General features: G+C 25.7%; 1 protein-coding gene across 1 annotated transcript; it reads left to right on the forward strand.

The window, feature by feature from the left end:
- Positions 1-17,195: 17,195 nt before the first annotated feature.
- Positions 17,196-18,002, forward strand: LOC145117097 (uncharacterized). Its single transcript, XM_079053403.1, has 3 exons — positions 17,196-17,226; positions 17,382-17,717; positions 17,832-18,002. The coding sequence occupies exons 2-3, from the start codon at positions 17,407-17,409 to the stop codon at positions 17,893-17,895; spliced, it is 375 nt and encodes a 124-aa protein (XP_078909529.1). The 5' UTR covers positions 17,196-17,226; positions 17,382-17,406; the 3' UTR covers positions 17,896-18,002.
- The last annotated feature ends 1,205 nt before the right edge of the window (positions 18,003-19,207 follow it).

Consider the following 19,207-nt stretch of genomic DNA (forward strand, 5'->3'; position numbering starts at 1 on the left):
ATATTCTAAAACACCAAGTAAAATCAGAGTTTCGTCTAACATCCATGGGATGCACCGTTCCAGCTTTTTGGACCTGAGAAAAACGATTTTTGTGGCTAATGGCGTTTGTTCATTATTATGGAGAAGAAAACTGAAAAATCAAACCAAGTTAGAAAAAAAAAACAAAGCTTTCTCTCGTTTGTACTGCAAGATTAAAAACCTTAAGATTGTATGAGCCCTAGCACATGGAATCGAAAGCAACACCAAAATCAGTTAAATCAGGACAAAAGGTATTCGATTTTGGCGATATTTTTGAATTCTGGAGAACAAAACTCAAAAACCGAACCAGGTTATAAAAAAAACGAACCTTTCTAACTTTTTAAAAAAGAAATACTGATGCTTGTAATAAAATCTTTATAATTGCATTATACTTTTACATACACACATGATTACATACATATACCATACAGTAGGATGCCATTATATACCTTTCATAAAAAGGTTTCATTTTTTGTTCTTTAAATCAAATAAAGGTGTCATTTAAAGTATGATGCTATTTCTTACTTTGTATTTTACAAAGGAATAAATACGATCATATATATTTAAATAAAAGCATAATGCAATTTCTAAGGGTAAAAAAGTTTCATAAAAATTTGATTTAGTTAAAAGTTTAAATTTTATAATGATATCATATAGAAAAAAAACCTCAGCAAAAATATATGAAGAGTTTAGAAAAATATCAACTACTTTCAATAAGTATTTCTTTAACAATTAATCACACCCTTTCATCAGATATGAAAAAAAAATAACATAAATTATGAGTTAATCATGAATATATAAATAAACACCAACAAGTATACTTAAATAACGTAAAAGTTTGTTGGTGCAAATCTGATATCATTCTTTCTTGATCTGCTTGCATTTCATATATACAATAGAAGAAAAAATCACAAAATCAGAATTTTTATGTGTAAATAGATAGAAAAAGAAAATGCACAAAATCATAATTTTTATGTGTAAATAGATAGAAAAAGAAAATGCTGAAATGGTTCGTTCAACCAAAAAAACGCAACAGAAATATAACCTGTTAATATTCTAAAACACCAAGTAAAATCAGAGTTTCGTCTAACATCCATGGGATGCACCGTTCCAGCTTTTTGGACTTGAAAAAAACGATTTTTGTGGCTAATGGCGTTTGTTCATTATTATGGAGAAGAAAACTGAAAAATCAAACCAAGTTAGAAAAAAAAAAAACGAACCTTTCTCTCGTTTGTACTGCAAGATTGAAAACCTCAAGATTGTATGAGCCCTAGCACATGGAATCGAAAGCAACACCAAAATCGGTTAAATCAGGACAAAAGGTATTCGATTATGGCGATATTTTTGAATTCTGGAGAACAAAACTCAAAAACCGAAGCAGGTTATAAAAAAAACGAACCTTTCTAACTTTTTAAAAAAGAAATACTGATGCTTGTAATAAAATCTTTATAATTGCATTATACTTTTACATACACACATGATTACATACATATACCACACAGTAGGATGTCATTATATACCTTTCATAAAAAGGTTTCATTTTTTGTTCTTTAAATCAAATAAAGGTGCCATTTAAAGTATGATGTTATTTCTTACTTTGTATTTTACAAAGGAATAAATACGATCATATATATTTAAATAAAAGCATAATGCAATTTCTAAGGGTAAAAAAGTTTCATAAAAATTTGATTTAATTAAAAGTTTAAATTTTATAATGATATCATATAGAAAAAAAACCTCAGCAAAAATATATGAAGAGTTTAGAAAAATATCAACTACCTTCAATAAGTATTTCTTTAACAATTAATCACACCCTTTCATCAGATATGAAAAAAAAATAACATAAATTATGAGTTAATCATGAATATATAAATAAACACCAACAAGTATACCTAAATAACGTAAAAGTTTGTTGGTGCAAATCTGATATCATTCTTTCTTGATCTGCTTGCATTTCATATATACAATAGAAGAATAAATCACAAAATCAGAATTTTTATGTGTAAATAGATAGAAAAAGAAAATGCAGAAAATCATAATTTTTATGTGTAAATAGATAGAAAAAGAAAATGCTGAAATGGTTCGTTCAACCAAAAAAACGCAACAGAAATATAACCTGCTAATATTCTAAAACACCAAGTAAAATCAGAGTTTCGTCTAACATCCATGGGATGCACCGTTCCAGCTTTTTGGACCTGAAAAAAACGATTTTTGTGGCTAATGGCGTTTGTTCATTATTATGGAGAAGAAAACTGAAAAATCAAACCAAGTTAGAAAAAAAAAACAAAGCTTTCTCTCGTTTGTACTGCAAGATTGAAAACCTTAAGATTGTATGAGCCCTAGCACATGGAATCGAAAGCAACACCAAAATCAGTTAAATCAGGACAAAAGGTATTCGATTTTGGCGATATTTTTGAATTCTGGAGAACAAAACTCAAAAACCGAACCAGGTTATAAAAAAACGAACCTTTCTAACTTTTTAAAAAAGAAATACTGATGCTTGTAATAAAATCTTTATAATTGCATTATACTTTTACATACACACATGATTACATACATATACCATACAGTAGGATGCCATTATATACCTTTCATAAAAAGGTTTCATTTTTTGTTCTTTAAATCAAATAAAGGTGACATTTAAAGTATGATGCTATTTCTTACTTTGTATTTTACAAAGGAATAAATACGATCATATATATTTAAATAAAAGCATAATGCAATTTCTAAGGGTAAAAAAGTTTCATAAAAATTTGATTTAATTAAAAGTTTAAATTTTATAATGATATCATATAGAAAAAAAAACCTCAGCAAAAATATATGAAGAGTTTAGAAAAATATCAACTACCTTCAATAAGTATTTCTTTAACAATTAATCACACCCTTTCATCAGATATGAAAAAAAATAACATAAATTATGAGTTAATCATGAATATACAAATAAACACCAACAAGTATACCTAAATAACGTAAAAGTTTGTTGGTGCAAATCTAATATCATTCTTTCTTGATCTGCTTGCATTTCATATATACAATAGAAGAAAAAATCACAAAATCAGAATTTTTATGTGTAAATAGATAGAAAAAGAAAATGCACAAAATCATAATTTTTATGTGTAAATAGATAGAAAAAGAAAATGTTGAAATGGTTCGTTCAACCAAAAAAACGCAACAGAAATATAACCTGCTAATATTCTAAAACACCAAGTAAAATCAGAGTTTCGTCTAACATCCATGGGATGCACCGTTCCAGCTTTTTGGACCTGAGAAAAACGATTTTTGTGGCTAATGGCGTTTGTTCATTATTATGGAGAAGAAAACTGAAAAATCAAACCAAGTTAGAAAAAAAAAACAAAGCTTTCTCTCGTTTGTACTGCAAGATTAAAAACCTTAAGATTGTATGAGCCCTAGCACATGGAATCGAAAGCAACACCAAAATCAGTTAAATCAGGACAAAAGGTATTCGATTTTGGCGATATTTTTGAATTCTGGAGAACAAAACTCAAAAACCGAACCAGGTTATAAAAAAAACGAACCTTTCTAACTTTTTAAAAAAGAAATACTGATGCTTGTAATAAAATCTTTATAATTGCATTATACTTTTACATACACACATGATTACATACATATACCATACAGTAGGATGCCATTATATACCTTTCATAAAAAGGTTTCATTTTTTGTTCTTTAAATCAAATAAAGGTGTCATTTAAAGTATGATGCTATTTCTTACTTTGTATTTTACAAAGGAATAAATACGATCATATATATTTAAATAAAAGCATAATGCAATTTCTAAGGGTAAAAAAGTTTCATAAAAATTTGATTTAGTTAAAAGTTTAAATTTTATAATGATATCATATAGAAAAAAAACCTCAGCAAAAATATATGAAGAGTTTAGAAAAATATCAACTACTTTCAATAAGTATTTCTTTAACAATTAATCACACCCTTTCATCAGATATGAAAAAAAAATAACATAAATTATGAGTTAATCATGAATATATAAATAAACACCAACAAGTATACTTAAATAACGTAAAAGTTTGTTGGTGCAAATCTGATATCATTCTTTCTTGATCTGCTTGCATTTCATATATACAATAGAAGAAAAAATCACAAAATCAGAATTTTTATGTGTAAATAGATAGAAAAAGAAAATGCACAAAATCATAATTTTTATGTGTAAATAGATAGAAAAAGAAAATGCTGAAATGGTTCGTTCAACCAAAAAAACGCAACAGAAATATAACCTGCTAATATTCTAAAACACCAAGTAAAATCAGAGTTTCGTCTAACATCCATGGGATGCACCGTTCCAGCTTTTTGGACTTGAAAAAAACGATTTTTGTGGCTAATGGCGTTTGTTCATTATTATGGAGAAGAAAACTGAAAAATCAAACCAAGTTAGAAAAAAAAAACGAACCTTTCTCTCGTTTGTACTGCAAGATTGAAAACCTCAAGATTGTATGAGCCCTAGCACATGGAATCGAAAGCAACACCAAAATCGGTTAAATCAGGACAAAAGGTATTCGATTATGGCGATATTTTTGAATTCTGGAGAACAAAACTCAAAAACCGAAGCAGGTTATAAAAAAAAAGAACCTTTCTATCGTTTGTTCCGCACAATCTTTGAAAACTTCGGGATTGTATGAACCCTAGCACATGAAATCGTAACAAACAAGCAAAATCGGTTAACACAGGACAAAAGGTAGGGGATTTTGGCGAATTTTTTGTGGCTAATGGCGATCGTTCGAAAATCTGGAGAACAAAACTCAAAAACCAAACCAAGTTATCAAAAACGAACCTTTCTATCATTTGTTCCACAAAATCTTCGAAAACTTCGAGAGTATATGAACCCTAGCACGTGAAATCAAAACAAAAAACCAAAATCGGTTAACACAGGACAAAATGTAGGGGATTTTGGCGAGTTTTCTTGAGGCTGATGGGTTCCGAACCTTTCTATCGCTGGTTGTAACGACGTTGGTGACGATGGGTAAGGGTATTGAGCGAGATTTAGATGGCGAATGGTTTAAGAGAAGAGGAGGAGAGATCTTTGGATAATTCACGATTACAAGATGATCGAGGGGATTTTGGGACGTCAATATTTTGCTGATGGGGAGAGTAACGGCGGAATGAGAAAGAAAGAAAGATTAGATTGTAAATTAGGGCTTGATGGATAGAAGATCCGTGTAATTAGTTTTCTCGATCCTGATTGGTTCAAACAATTTCACATGGATAGCTAATAACAACATCATGGCCATTCAATTTAAATCCAAAGGTCGAAAATTGGTTTCCTTGATTTTTAAGACAAATGTCTTAAATTTTGAAGGGCCACAATTATAAACTCTTTCCTGATTGGTTCAAACAATTTCACATGGATAGCTAATAACAACATTATGGCCATTCAATTTAAATCCAAAGGTCAAAAATTGGTTTCCTTGATTTTTAAGACAAATGTCTTAAATTTTGAAGGGCCCACGATTATAAACTCTTTATAAGATGGTATAGATATATATATATATATATATATATATATATATATATATATATATATATATATATATATATATATTAACATTTTAGTCACCAATAACATAGATAACCTATCTTCAGGAAGTCTTCCTCACCCATTCTACTACTTATCTTGATCTTTTAGGAAAAGAGAAGGAAATCCATCTTAAGTTATTTTCCAAACATAATGAAATTGTCTTGAGTTGTTGTGATCGGATTTATTCATCATCGGTTAGTTGTCGTACAATGAAGAAAATCATACTCTGTTACTTTTTTCATATATAAGACAATATTACTTGTAAAAGAAAAATCATATTAAAATATTAAATAAATAAATAAAATCAATGTTTTTGTTCGAAGAACCAACATGCATAATATAAAAATAGACCTTGAAAAAAATAGGTTTTCTTCACATAAATCATTTTGTTTGAAGCTTCCACTCTACCATACAATCACCCAAAAAAATTTAAATTCTACCAAAATAATCTACCAATGTGAACTATATATATACCAAGATTAATTAATTAATGTCATAAGTACCATTAAATATAAAACTCTTGAAAGGTAATAAAAAATCATTATTACAAAGAAATATGAAAAGACATAAGTTTGAAGTCATGGTAGTGCTTAGAAATATATATATATATATATATATATATATATATATATATATATATATATATATATATATATATATATATACATTTTAGTCACCAATAACTTAGATAACCCATCTTCAGGAAGTTTTCATTACCTATTTTGCTACTTGTTTTGATCTTTTTGGAAAAGAGAAGGAAATCCATCTTAAGTTATTTTCCAAAAATAATGAAATAGTCTTCAGTTGTTGTGCTCGGATTTGTTCATCCTCAGTTAGTTGTCGTATACTGAAAAAATCATCTTCCGCTTACTTTTTTCACATATAAGACCATATTAACTGTAAAAGAAAAATCATGTTAAAACATTAAATAAAAACAAATAAATGTTTTTGTTCGAAAAACGAACATGCATAATTTAAAAATAGACCTTGAAAAAAATTTGTTTTCTTCATATGAAGCATTTTGTTTGAAGCTTCCAATCTACAATACAATCACCAAAACATTTTAAATTCCACGAAAATAATCTACCAATGTGAACTATATAAATACCAATATTAATCAATTAATGTCATAAGTACCATTAAGTATAAAACTCTTGAATGGTAATTAAAAATCATTATTAACAAGAAATATGAAAAGTCATAAGCTTCAAATCAATGTAGTGCTTATATATATATATATATATATATATATATATATATATATATATATATATATATATATATATATATATATATATATATATATATATATACACACACACACATACTAACATTTTACTCACAAATAACTTAGATATCCCATCTTCACGAAGTCTTCCTTACCCATTTTGCTACTTGTCTTGATCTTCTCAGAAAAGAGAAGGAAATCCATCTTAAGTTATTTCCCAAACATAATGAAATAGTCTTCAGTTGTTGTGCTCGGATTTATTCATCATTGGTTAGTTGTCGTACAATGGAGAAAATCATCTTTCGCTTACTTTTTTCATATATAAGACAATATTAACTGTAAAAGAAAAATCATGTTAAAACATTAAATAAAAACAAATCAATGTTTTTGTTTGAAAAACTAACATGCATAATATAAAAATAGACCTTGAAAAAATTTGTTTGCTTAACATAAATCATTTTGTTTGAAGCTTCCAATCTACCATACAATCACCCACAAAAATTTAAATCCCACCAAAATAATCTACCAACGTGAACTATATATATACCAATATTAATCAACTAATGTAATAAGTACCATTAAGTATAAAACTCTTGAATGGTAATTAAAAAGCATTATTACAAAGAAATATGAAAAAACATAAGTTTCAAATCAATGTAGTGCTTATATATATATATATATATATATATATATATATATATATATATATATATATATATATATATACTAACATTTTAGTCACTAATAACTTAGATAATCCCTCTTCGCAAAGTTTTCCTTACCCATTTTGCTACATGTCTTGATCTGTTTGAAAAAGACAAGGAAATCCATCTTAAGTTATTTTCCAAACATAATGAAATAGTCTTTAGTTGTTGTGCTCGGATTTGTTCATCCTCGGTTAGTTGTCGTACAATGGAGAAAATCATATTCCGCTTACTTTTTTCATATATAAGACAATATTACTTGTTAAAGAAAAATCATGTTAAAACATGAAATAAACACAAATCAATGTTTTTGTTCTAAAAACGAAATGCATAATATAAAAACAGACCTTGAAAAAAAATAATTTTATTCACATAAATCATTTTGTTTGAAACTTCCTATCTACCATACAATCACCCAAAAAAGTTTAAATCCTAACAAAATAATCTACCAATCTGAATTATATATATACCAATATTAATCAATTAGTGTCAAAAGTACCATTAAGTATAAAACTCTTGAATGGTAATTAAAAATCATTATTTCAAACAAATATGAAAACACATAAGTTTCAAATCTATGTAGTGCTTATATATATATATATATATATATATATATATATATATATATATATATATATATATATATATATATAGAGAGAGAGAGAGAGAGAGAGACAGAGAGAGACAGAGATAAATTTCAAATCAATATAGTGCTTTTATATAATATATATATATATATATATATATATATATATATATATAACACACACACACACACACATACTAACATTTTAGTCACCGATAACTTAGATAAACAATCTTCACAAAGTCTTCCTTACCCATTTTGCTACTTGTCTTTATCTTTTCGGAAAAGATAAGAAAATCCATCTTAAGTTATTTTCCAAACATAATGAATGAGTCTCCAGTTGTTGTGCTCGGATTTGTTCATCCTCGGTTAGTTGTCGTATAATGAAGAAAATCATCTTCTGCTTACTTTTTTCATATATAAGACAATATTACCTGTAAAAGAAAAATCATGTTAAAACATTAAATAAAAACAAATCAATGTTTTTGTTCGAAAAACGAACATGCATAATATAAAAATAGACCTTGAAAAAAATTTGTTTTCTTATCATAAATCATTTTGCTTGACTCTTCCAATCTACCATACAATCACCCAAAAAGTTTAAATCCTGAAAAAATAATCTACCAATGTGAACTATATAAAACTCTTGAATGGTAATTAAAAAACATTATTTCAAAGAAATATGAAAAGACATAAGTTTCAATTCAATGTACTGCTTAGAATATATATATATATATATATATATATATATATATATATATATATATATATATATATACACACACTAACATTTTAGTCACCAATAACTTAGATAACCCCTCTTCTCGAAGTCTTCCTTACCCATTTTGCTACTTGTCTTGATCTTTTTGAAAAAGAGAAGGAAATACCTCTTAAGTTATTTTCCAAACGTAATGAAATAGTCTTCAGTTGTTGTGCTTGGATTTGTTCATCCTCGGTTAGTTGTCGTACAATGAAGAAAATCGTCTTCCGTTTACTTTTTTCATATATAAGAAAATATTACCTGTTAAAGAAAAATCATGTTAAAACATTAAATAAACACAAATCAATGTTTTTGTTCTAAAAACGAACATGTATAATATAAAAATAAACCTTGAAAAAAAAATTGTTTTCTTCACATAAATCATTTTGTTTGAAGCTTCCAATTTACCATACAATCACCAAAAAAAATTTAAATCCTACCAAAATAATCTACCAATGTGAACTATATATATATATATATATATATATATATATATATATATATATATATATATATATATATATATATACTAGGCGAATGCCCGCGCGTTGCGTAGAAACACCTATATAGTTGAAGTTTTTACAAATATATGTTTTTTGTAAATATAATAATAACGTTGTTGTTAAATTTGATATAATAATTTATATACTAAATTGATATAATATATTGATTATTTTGAATTATATGATAATATATACATCTATTATAACTTCATAATCTCAATCGTTTGAATGACTTCTACCCGCGATTACACATGTATAAAATTAAATATAATATATGGTTTAATGTTATTTATAGTTGTTGTTATTGTTAATTAATATTTTAAAATTTATTTGCTTAATGTTTTAATTTCTATCATTATAATTTTTTAAAACATCAAACATTATTTTTTTATTTTAAAGGTAACAATATAGATATTTATATAGAGTTATTTTTAACTATTGTTATTGTAAGTTATTTTAAGCTACTTATTTAGAAATTTTAACGATTATAAAAATATATTTAGAAAATATTTTAGTTAAATTGAGATTTCAATTTAGCTTTTGTATTTATCATTAGCATTTATCACTTTTAACCATTTACAAAATATTTTTTGGCTTTTTAAGTGGAACTGAAATTTATATTTAAGTTGACATTGTAATGCGCAGAAACACCTATATAGTTGAAGCCTTTACAAATATATGTTTTTTTTAAATATAACAATAACGTTGTTGTTAAATTCGATATAATAATTTGTATACTAAATTGGTATAATATATTGATTATTTTGAATTATGTGATAATATATAATCTATTATAAATTCAGAAACTCAATCGTTTGAATGACTTCTACCCGTGAGTTACACATGAATAAAATTAAATATAATAGAAAAAACATCATAAATTGTCCCTGTGGTTTTTCAAAATCTGAAGTTTAATCCCCGTGGTTTAAAAACATCATAGATGGTCCCTGTGCTTTCAAAACTTTTGACGATTGGTCCTTATTACTAACTCTGTTAAGTTTTGTCCGTTAACTGAAGGGCATTTTTGTCATTTCACTACCAGAGGGACCATTTATGATGTTTTCTAGAAATCAATTTTGAAGAAATATTTCAGTTTTTGGTAAGATCTGTCATTAGAACAAACTGGAAGGACCAAATCTGTTAAGATTGTAAACCCGACTGTCTTCTTCCTGGTAGATCGATTCAACGACTATCTGCATTCTTCACCATTTTAGAAGCCTACAATTTGATTCCTTTGAAATGTCAAATGATCCCTACCATAAATAAACTATTTTATGTCCGTTAAGAGTTGTTCCCCATTGATGGTCTGGTAGTCTTGGATTAGTGACTCCATGGTTGTCTCCCAAAACACACTATCACTTCCAGTTTTGTTTATTCTTATGGGATGTGAATCTTTAAGTTGGTATAAAAGACCTGTTTTTTTTATTACTAAAATACCCCCAAATTGTGTGCTTCATGATCTCTACGGTTGTACTGCGTCATATTTTTAGAGTCGAAAGCTCGGCTTCCAGGTTTATCACAAAGCAATCTTCCCCATTCATTGTCTTCTCCCCTATACAAATCAAATTGTTGAACAAATTTGCGGTTGAATTTGGGTCAAGACCCTATAAAAATCAAGATTTAACTTTATTTAGACATGAAATCGGAACAATTAGCAGCTAAGACGTGCTCCACTACAGACGTGTGAATATGAAATTGGAACAATTAGCCATTGAAGCCTCCTACATAAGTCAGATTAAATAGTTCATTCGCACCAATCAACACATAGAAAACTAAATTACATATTCATTCAATTCAAGAAATCTTGGAATTGGACTTACGATGGGGTTATCTGGGTTGATAATGTTTGGGTGGCCGGAAGAGATGGGAAGAGGGACAAGGGGAGCTCCGACGACGCCGAACAAGAGCTGAATATCAGCGTTCTGATCATCGTAGTCAGAAAATTGGCGTCTTTGATCGATGAAATGAGGTTTCATCCACGATTTCAAGGTTTCCAAGAGGTGGTGTTGTGGTTGATCTTGTTATCATCGAAGGTTTCCTCCGATATCGGAACTTCGAGCACTGTTTCAAGAAGATCTTCGTTGTTTACGTTTGGGCACAAGGTCCTCATCATCAGGTTGTGTGAGAGAGACCTTTTGCATCTTATTTTATTTTTTATTCTTTTTTTATAGAATAATATGAAACATTATAAATGGTCCCTGTGGTAGTGAAATTACGAAAATGCCCTGCAGTTAACGGACAAACTTAACGGAGTTAGCAATAAGGACCAATCGTTAAAAGTTTTGAAAGCACAGGGACCATCTATGATGTTTTTAAACCACGGGGATTAAACTTCAGATTTTGGGAAACCACAGGGACCATTTATGATGTTTTTTCAATATAATATATGGTTTAATGTTATTTATAGTTGTTGTTATTGTTAACTAATTTTTTAATATTTTTTGTTTAATATTTTAATTTCTATAATTATAATTATTTAAAACATCAAACATTATTTTTTGAACTTAAAGGTACAATATAATCATTTATATAGAGTTATTTTTAACTATTTTTATTGTAAATTATTTAAAGCTACTTATTTGAAAACTTTTAACGTTTATAAAAATATCTTTAGGAAATATTTTAGTTAAATTGATATTACAACTTAGTTTTTGCATTTATCACTATAATTTATCACTTTCAACTATTTACAAAATATTTTTTGGTTTTTTTAGCGGAACTGAAATTTATATTTAAGTTGACACTGTAATGTTATATTTAAATTAACAATTTAAGTATTTTGTCCAAACTGTTGAAAAGTTGTAGCTTTAAACTGATAATGGTTTACATACAACAATATTTTAAATCTAATAAATTAAGTATAATATTTTAAAATTTAAATACATAACTTTATAAATAGAAGTAAAGATATTATTTTAAAATTGAAATTTAGTCTATTTATGATTACACTTTAGGTTTGATATTTATTTAACATTATTAACCAACTTATAACCATTATTAGAAAGACACTAAAATTTATCATTTTTAACTATTTATAAAATATTCTTTGGGTTGTTTAACTTAAACAAAAATTTATATTTAAGTTGACCCTGTAATGTTATATTTTAATTAATAATTTAAGTATCTTATACAAATTGTTCCAAAATTATACCTTTAAAATGATAATGGTTTACATCCAACAATATATTAAAACTAATAAATTAATTATAATATGTTAAAAGTTTAAAAATATAATTTTATAAGTAGAAGTAAAGATATTATTTTAATATTGAAATTTAGTTTATATATGATTACACTTTAGGTTTTATATTTATTTAACCTATTTTAACAAATTATAATTATTATTATAAAGAAATTGAAAAGTCATGGGAGTTTCAAATGAATGTGGTGAAAGGAAAAAAGAATGAGAGTTTCAAATGAATGTGGTGAAAGGAAAAATGTTTCCTTTATAAGTATACTAGACGAATGCTCGCGCGTTGCGCAGAAACACTTATATAGTTGAAGTCTTTACAAATATATGTTTTTTAAAATATAACAATAATGTTGTTGTTAAATTTGATATAATAATTTGTATACTAAATTGATATAATATATTGATTAGTTTAAATTATATGATAATATATACATCTATTATAATTGCATTATCTCAATCGTTTGAATGACTTCTACCCGCGAGATACACATGAATAAAATTAAATATAATATATGGTTTAATGTTATTTATAATTATTGTTGTTGTTAATAATTTTTTTAAAATTCTTTTGCTTAATGTTTTAATTTCTATCATTATAATTATTTAAAACATCAAATATTGTTTTTTGATTTTAAAGGTAACAATATAATCATTTATATATAGTTATTTTTAACTATTGTTATTGTAAGTTATTTTAAGCTACTTATTTGAAAACTTTTAATGATTATAAAAATATTTGTAGGAAATATTTTAGTTAAATTAAGATTACAATTTAGTTTTTTCATTTATCACTACAATTTATCACTTTTAACTATTTACAAAATATTTTTTGGTTTTTTTAAGGGGGACTGAAATTTATATTTAAGTTGACACTGTAATGTTATATTTAAATTAACAATTTATGTATTTTGTCTAAGCTGTTCAAAAGTTGTAGCTTTAAACTGATAATGGTTTACATACACCACCATTTTAAATCTAATAAATTAAATATAATATGTTAAAAGTTAAAGACATAACTTTATAAGTAGAAGTAAATATATTATTTTAAAATTGAAAGTTTGTTTATTTATGATTATACTTTAGGTTTGATATTTATTTAACCTTATTAACCAACTTATAATCATTATTAGAAAGACACTACAATTTATCACTTTTAACTATTTACAAAATATTTTTTGGGTTATTTAAGGTAAATTAAAATTTATATTTATGTTGACCCTGTAATGTTATATTTAAATTAATAATTTAACTATTTTATACAAATTGTTCTAAAATTGTATGTTTAAAATGATAATCGTTTACATCCAAAAATATATTAAAACTAATAAATTAAGTATAATATGTTAAAAGTTAAAAACATAACATTATAAGTAAAAGTAAATATATTATATTAATAATAAAATTTAGTTTATATATGATTACACTTTAGGTTTGATATTTATTTAAACTTATTAACCAACTAATAATTATTATTATAAAGAAATTGAAAAGTCATGAGAGTTTCAAATGAATTTGGTGAAAGGAAAAACGCATGGGAGTTTCAAATGCATGAGATTGAAGGAAAAATTCTAGCTTTATAAGATATATATATATATATATATATATATATATATATATATATATATATACCAAGATTAATCAATTAATATCTTAAGTACCATTAGATATAAATCTCTTGACTGGTAATTAAAAATCATTATTACAAAGAAATATGAAAAGACATAAGTTTCAAATCAATGTAGTGCTTAGAAAAATGCTTCTATTATATGTTTTTTTTTTAAATATAGAAATAATGTTGTTGTTAAATTTGATATAATAATTCGTATACTAAACTGATATAATATATTGATTATTTTGAATTATATGATATATATATATCTATTATAACTGCTTAATCTCAATCGTTTGAATGACTTCTACCCGCGAGTTACACATGAATAAAATTAAATATAATATATGGTTTAATGTTATTTATAGTTGTTGATATTGTTAATTAATTTTATTAAAATTTATTTGCTTAATGTTTTAATTTCTTTCATTATAATTATTTAAAACATCAAACATTGTTTTTTGATTTTAAAGTTGACAATATAATCATTTATATAGAGTTATTTTTAACTATTGTTATTGTAACTTATTTTAAGGTACTTATTTGAAAACTTTTAATGACTATAAAATTATCTTTAGGAAATATTTTAGTTAAATTGAGATTACAGTAGTTAAATTGAGATTACAGTTTAGTTTTTGCATTTATCACTACAATTTATCACTTTTAACTATTTACAAAATATCATTTGGTTTTTTAAGTGGAACTGAAATTTATATTTAAGTTGACAATGTAATGTTATATTTAAATCAACAATTTTAAGTATTTTGTCCAAACTGTTCAAAAGTTGTAGCTTTAAACTGATAATGGTTTATATACAACAACATATTAAATCTATTAAATTAAGTATAATATGTTAAAAGTTAAAGACATAACTTTATAAGTAGAAGTAAACATATTTAAAATTGAAATTTAGTATATATATGATTACACTTTAGGTTTGATATTCGTTTAACCCTATTAACCAACTTATAATCATTATTAGAAAGACACTACAATTAATCACTTTTAAGTATTTACAAAATATTCTTTGGGTTGTTTCAGTTTAACTTAAATTTATCATTAAGTTGACCCTGTAATGTTATATTCAAATTAATAATTTAAGTATTTTATACAAATTGTTCCAATATAGTATCTTTAAAATGATAATGGTTTACATCCAACAATATATTAAAACTAATAAATTAAGTATAATATGTTAAAAGTTAAGAAAAAATATCTTTATAAGTAGAAGTAAATATATTATTTTAATATTGAAATTTAGTTTATATATGATTACACTTTAGGATTGATATTTATTTAACCTTATTAACCAACTTATAATTATTATTAGAAAGAAATTGAAAAGTCATGGGAGTTTCAAATTAATATGGTGAAAGGAAAAATGAATGGGGTTTCAAATGAATGTGGTGAAAGGAAAAATGCTTCCTTTATAATATACTATGATGATGATATGATATATATATATATATATATATATATATATATATATATATATATATATATATATATATATATATATATATATATATATATATATATATAGGGAAATCTCCAGAAAAATCCTAAAATTTTACCCTAATTTACGAAAAAGTATCAAACTAAATTTTGTTTACGAAAAAGCATGAATTACCGGTTTCAATGCTGATCCGGACGCCTGGTCATTAAATGAGATGATGAGATGGATATGTTGAGTTATATAATGTTATGTTTCGCATAAAACTTGATATCCTGATGTATTGTATATTTTTTTTTTGGAAATAAAGTGCATCCAACGAAGACTACAATAATTACATAAACTAGCAACAACTGCGTTATTTTTTACGTTTATAAGAAATATCAAATTGTCTATCTAATCTTATGTAACCCAATATATCCATCTCTTCAGACATCAACTAATTTTCTGCCATTTTTTCCTGGAATCACACATTTTATTGGTTTCTTGCTGACCTAGATACATAGTCATAAATGAGCCGATGAGATGGATATCAAATTTTACAGTAAATGTTGCATTATATAATCCATCGTATCCATCTTATCAGCTAATTTAATGACTAGGTGTCTAAGTCAGCAATGAAAACGATAAAATGTATGTTACATGAACAAATGGCCAAATCATCACTAAATTTTATTTTGGGACTTATTCGTAAATTAGGGTAAAATAATAAGATTTTAGTGAAACAGGTAAGTAATAAAACCGGTAAACCGGAAAAAAGGGGTCAAATCGCCATTTTTACTGGTAATTCATGCTTTTTCCTAAACAAATTTTAGTTTGAGACTTTTTCGTAAATTAAGGTAAAATTTTTGGACTTTTCTGGAGATTTCTATATATATATATATATATATATATATATATATATATATATATATATATATATATATATATATATATATATATATATATGCTGCTATTATAACTTGCTATTATGTTAAAAACAGATGGTAATATTATAAGTAAAAGAATATATTGACTATTTTCATAAATAAGAAAAATATGAATGTTACTATTTAATGCAATTTTCCCTATAATAAATGAACACATAAATTTAAGTTGAAAATTTGCAAGAAAACAAATAATAACGATATTGAAAACAATGGCATTAGGTTTTCTTCTAAAATTTTTTATAGCATTCTAACATTTATAAATAAGACTATTTGATAACCCCTGCATGTAACTATTTAGATATCATCTCTGTATCGACTTGTATTCAACACCTTTTGATACAACCACTAAACAACATCCGTAGGAATGAAAAGTTTCTATACAAGATCTAAACGGTTAAAATAAATGAATAAATAAAGTGTTGAATTTATTCAATGTTAAATCATTTAATTTTATTATACAACCCCTTTTTTTGAATGATATGATGTTTAAACATTCACAAAGATCGAATTGAATTTTAATTTCTATCAAGTTATTTCTTTCAAAGGAAAAATTTCAAAGATTTTTTTTAGTATACTTTACATGTCATCCCACTTTTTGGATGCTTTTTTTCATGTATATAAACCCTAGAGGCTCTTTTGAGAAAATTACAATCGCCTTTGACATATACATATATACAAATCTTCTCCCATTGGTTAGTGATATTTTTGATTATTTGTGTACTAGCTTTCCTTAGAACAAACATTAATATCTTAGTAAAAATAGAGAAAATGTTCTTTTTCACAAAAGGGACATAAATGAGTAAAAATTTGTATCATATATCTATAATGTTTTTTTTGGTGTTTTCAGGCTTTTGAACTCTCTAGACACTAGAATGAGCAGTGGAGACTGGATATGTGGTGCATGTGAGCATTCGAACTTCAAGAAACGTGATGCCTGTCAAAGATGTCAGTGTCCCAAGTTCGCTACAACCGCTGAGATTTCAACTCATGCAAACAAATCAAAGGTACTGGCGGGTGACTGGTACTGTTGTTGTGAAGCACACAACTTTGCTAACCGAAGTGAGTGTTATAGATGTGGTGCACACAAAGAGTATATCATGATGATGACATACACAACGTCTAGTTATCCTTACGATGCTAGCATTCTTCCAGGAGGGAAAAATGGTGATTGGATGTGCAACAGGTAAAATATAATCACATATATACACCATAAAGATTTAAATTAAAAATTTGTTTGTATATAAGATTTTTGTTAGCATTCTTATTGATATACCGATATTTTCATTTTTCTGAACAGGTGTAGAGGACATAACTTTGCAAGTAAAGTGGACTGCTATAGATGCAAATTACCAAGGGAATAAGAGTACAGGAAGTGTTGTAAATGGAAAATATCTTTGTGCTCCAAGAATGATATGTGTTTTCCTGTTTTGGCCTTGATAATTAATGAAATATATGCAATATTAAATTATCTTTAGCATTTTCAACACGTGATTAGCGTTAAAATGATGGACTATAAGCTGGCAAATTAGAGAATGAATAGGTCGAATTAACATGGACCATTTCATTTTATGAGAATCTTCATATATCTAAGTAGATTAAATTATTTAATGTTTAATGTTTACATTGTAATATCTCTTTGAACGATTTTTTTCCATATATAACAATTTATGTTTCAAAATTTTGTGGTGTACAATCATATAAAACATAAACTAGTGTGTATGGAGAAAAAATGATATATAAGAATCATTTCCCAATATAAAAAAACTTATGTAATGACTAAACGGCAACTTTATTGATATAACATCATTGTCATTTTAATTATGGACATCTAGCTGCACTCGCATAAATTGTTGTGCGACGCAACACGACGGATATATATATATATATATATATATATATATATATATATATATATATATATATATACACACACACACACACACACACATACACACATACTAGATGTGTATTTGCACAAAACAACGACGATAAATAGCTCTTCTGGATAATAGTTTCTTATACGGAAATAATTATTAGATTTTATTATTAGTTATTATGTAAAAAGACTACTTTTAAATAAAATATTTATGTTTAGACCTTATATTTATATTGCATGTTTATACATTTTATGTAAATTAATTAATACTGATATCTAGTTTGAGAAATTTAAATTAATTTATATACATGAATTTAATATTTAAAAATTGTTATTTAGCTCCAAATAAAATTTCTTAATAACCTTCCTCGATTAAAGTTTTCAAACTTTTGACAGGTATTAATGATATTTATGTATAGTTAATTTGTATAAAAAAAAACTTTATAACTTATATATATTTTAAAATTCAAAATATGACTAATATTATTTATTTTATATATATATATATATATATATATATATATATATATATATATATATATATGTTGAAGTTCAATAGAGAACCATAATTAACCAAGGAACCAAGGAAGCAATCGTGAGCGTTGGAAATCATAACGATCAACGGCCAATGAAATAGATGTACACTTTTACATTGGACGCACACACACCGGATTATACCAAAAAATCCACCCTTTACAAAACCCACCACTTTTTTTCGTTTAAAATTTTTTTAGGCCATGTATTTTATCGAAAAAAAAACCGAATATACCGTAGTTCACGATTTTTCGTTCTCTTTT

The sequence above is a fragment of the Lactuca virosa genome, chromosome 5 (genome assembly GCF_052849685.1).
Source record: "Lactuca virosa cultivar CGN04683 chromosome 5, Lactuca_virosa_CGN04683_v6, whole genome shotgun sequence".
NCBI classification, from domain to species: domain Eukaryota; kingdom Viridiplantae; phylum Streptophyta; class Magnoliopsida; order Asterales; family Asteraceae; genus Lactuca; species Lactuca virosa.

Bases quoted from the DNA above. Each gene is read 5' to 3' on its own strand.
- LOC145117097 (XM_079053403.1), top strand. From the start codon at position 17,407: ATGAGCAGTGGAGACTGGATATGTGGTGCATGTGAGCATTCGAACTTC. The intron at 17,718-17,831 runs GTAAAATATAAT...TTTTCTGAACAG, and splicing joins GGTGATTGGATGTGCAACAG to GTGTAGAGGACATAACTTTG.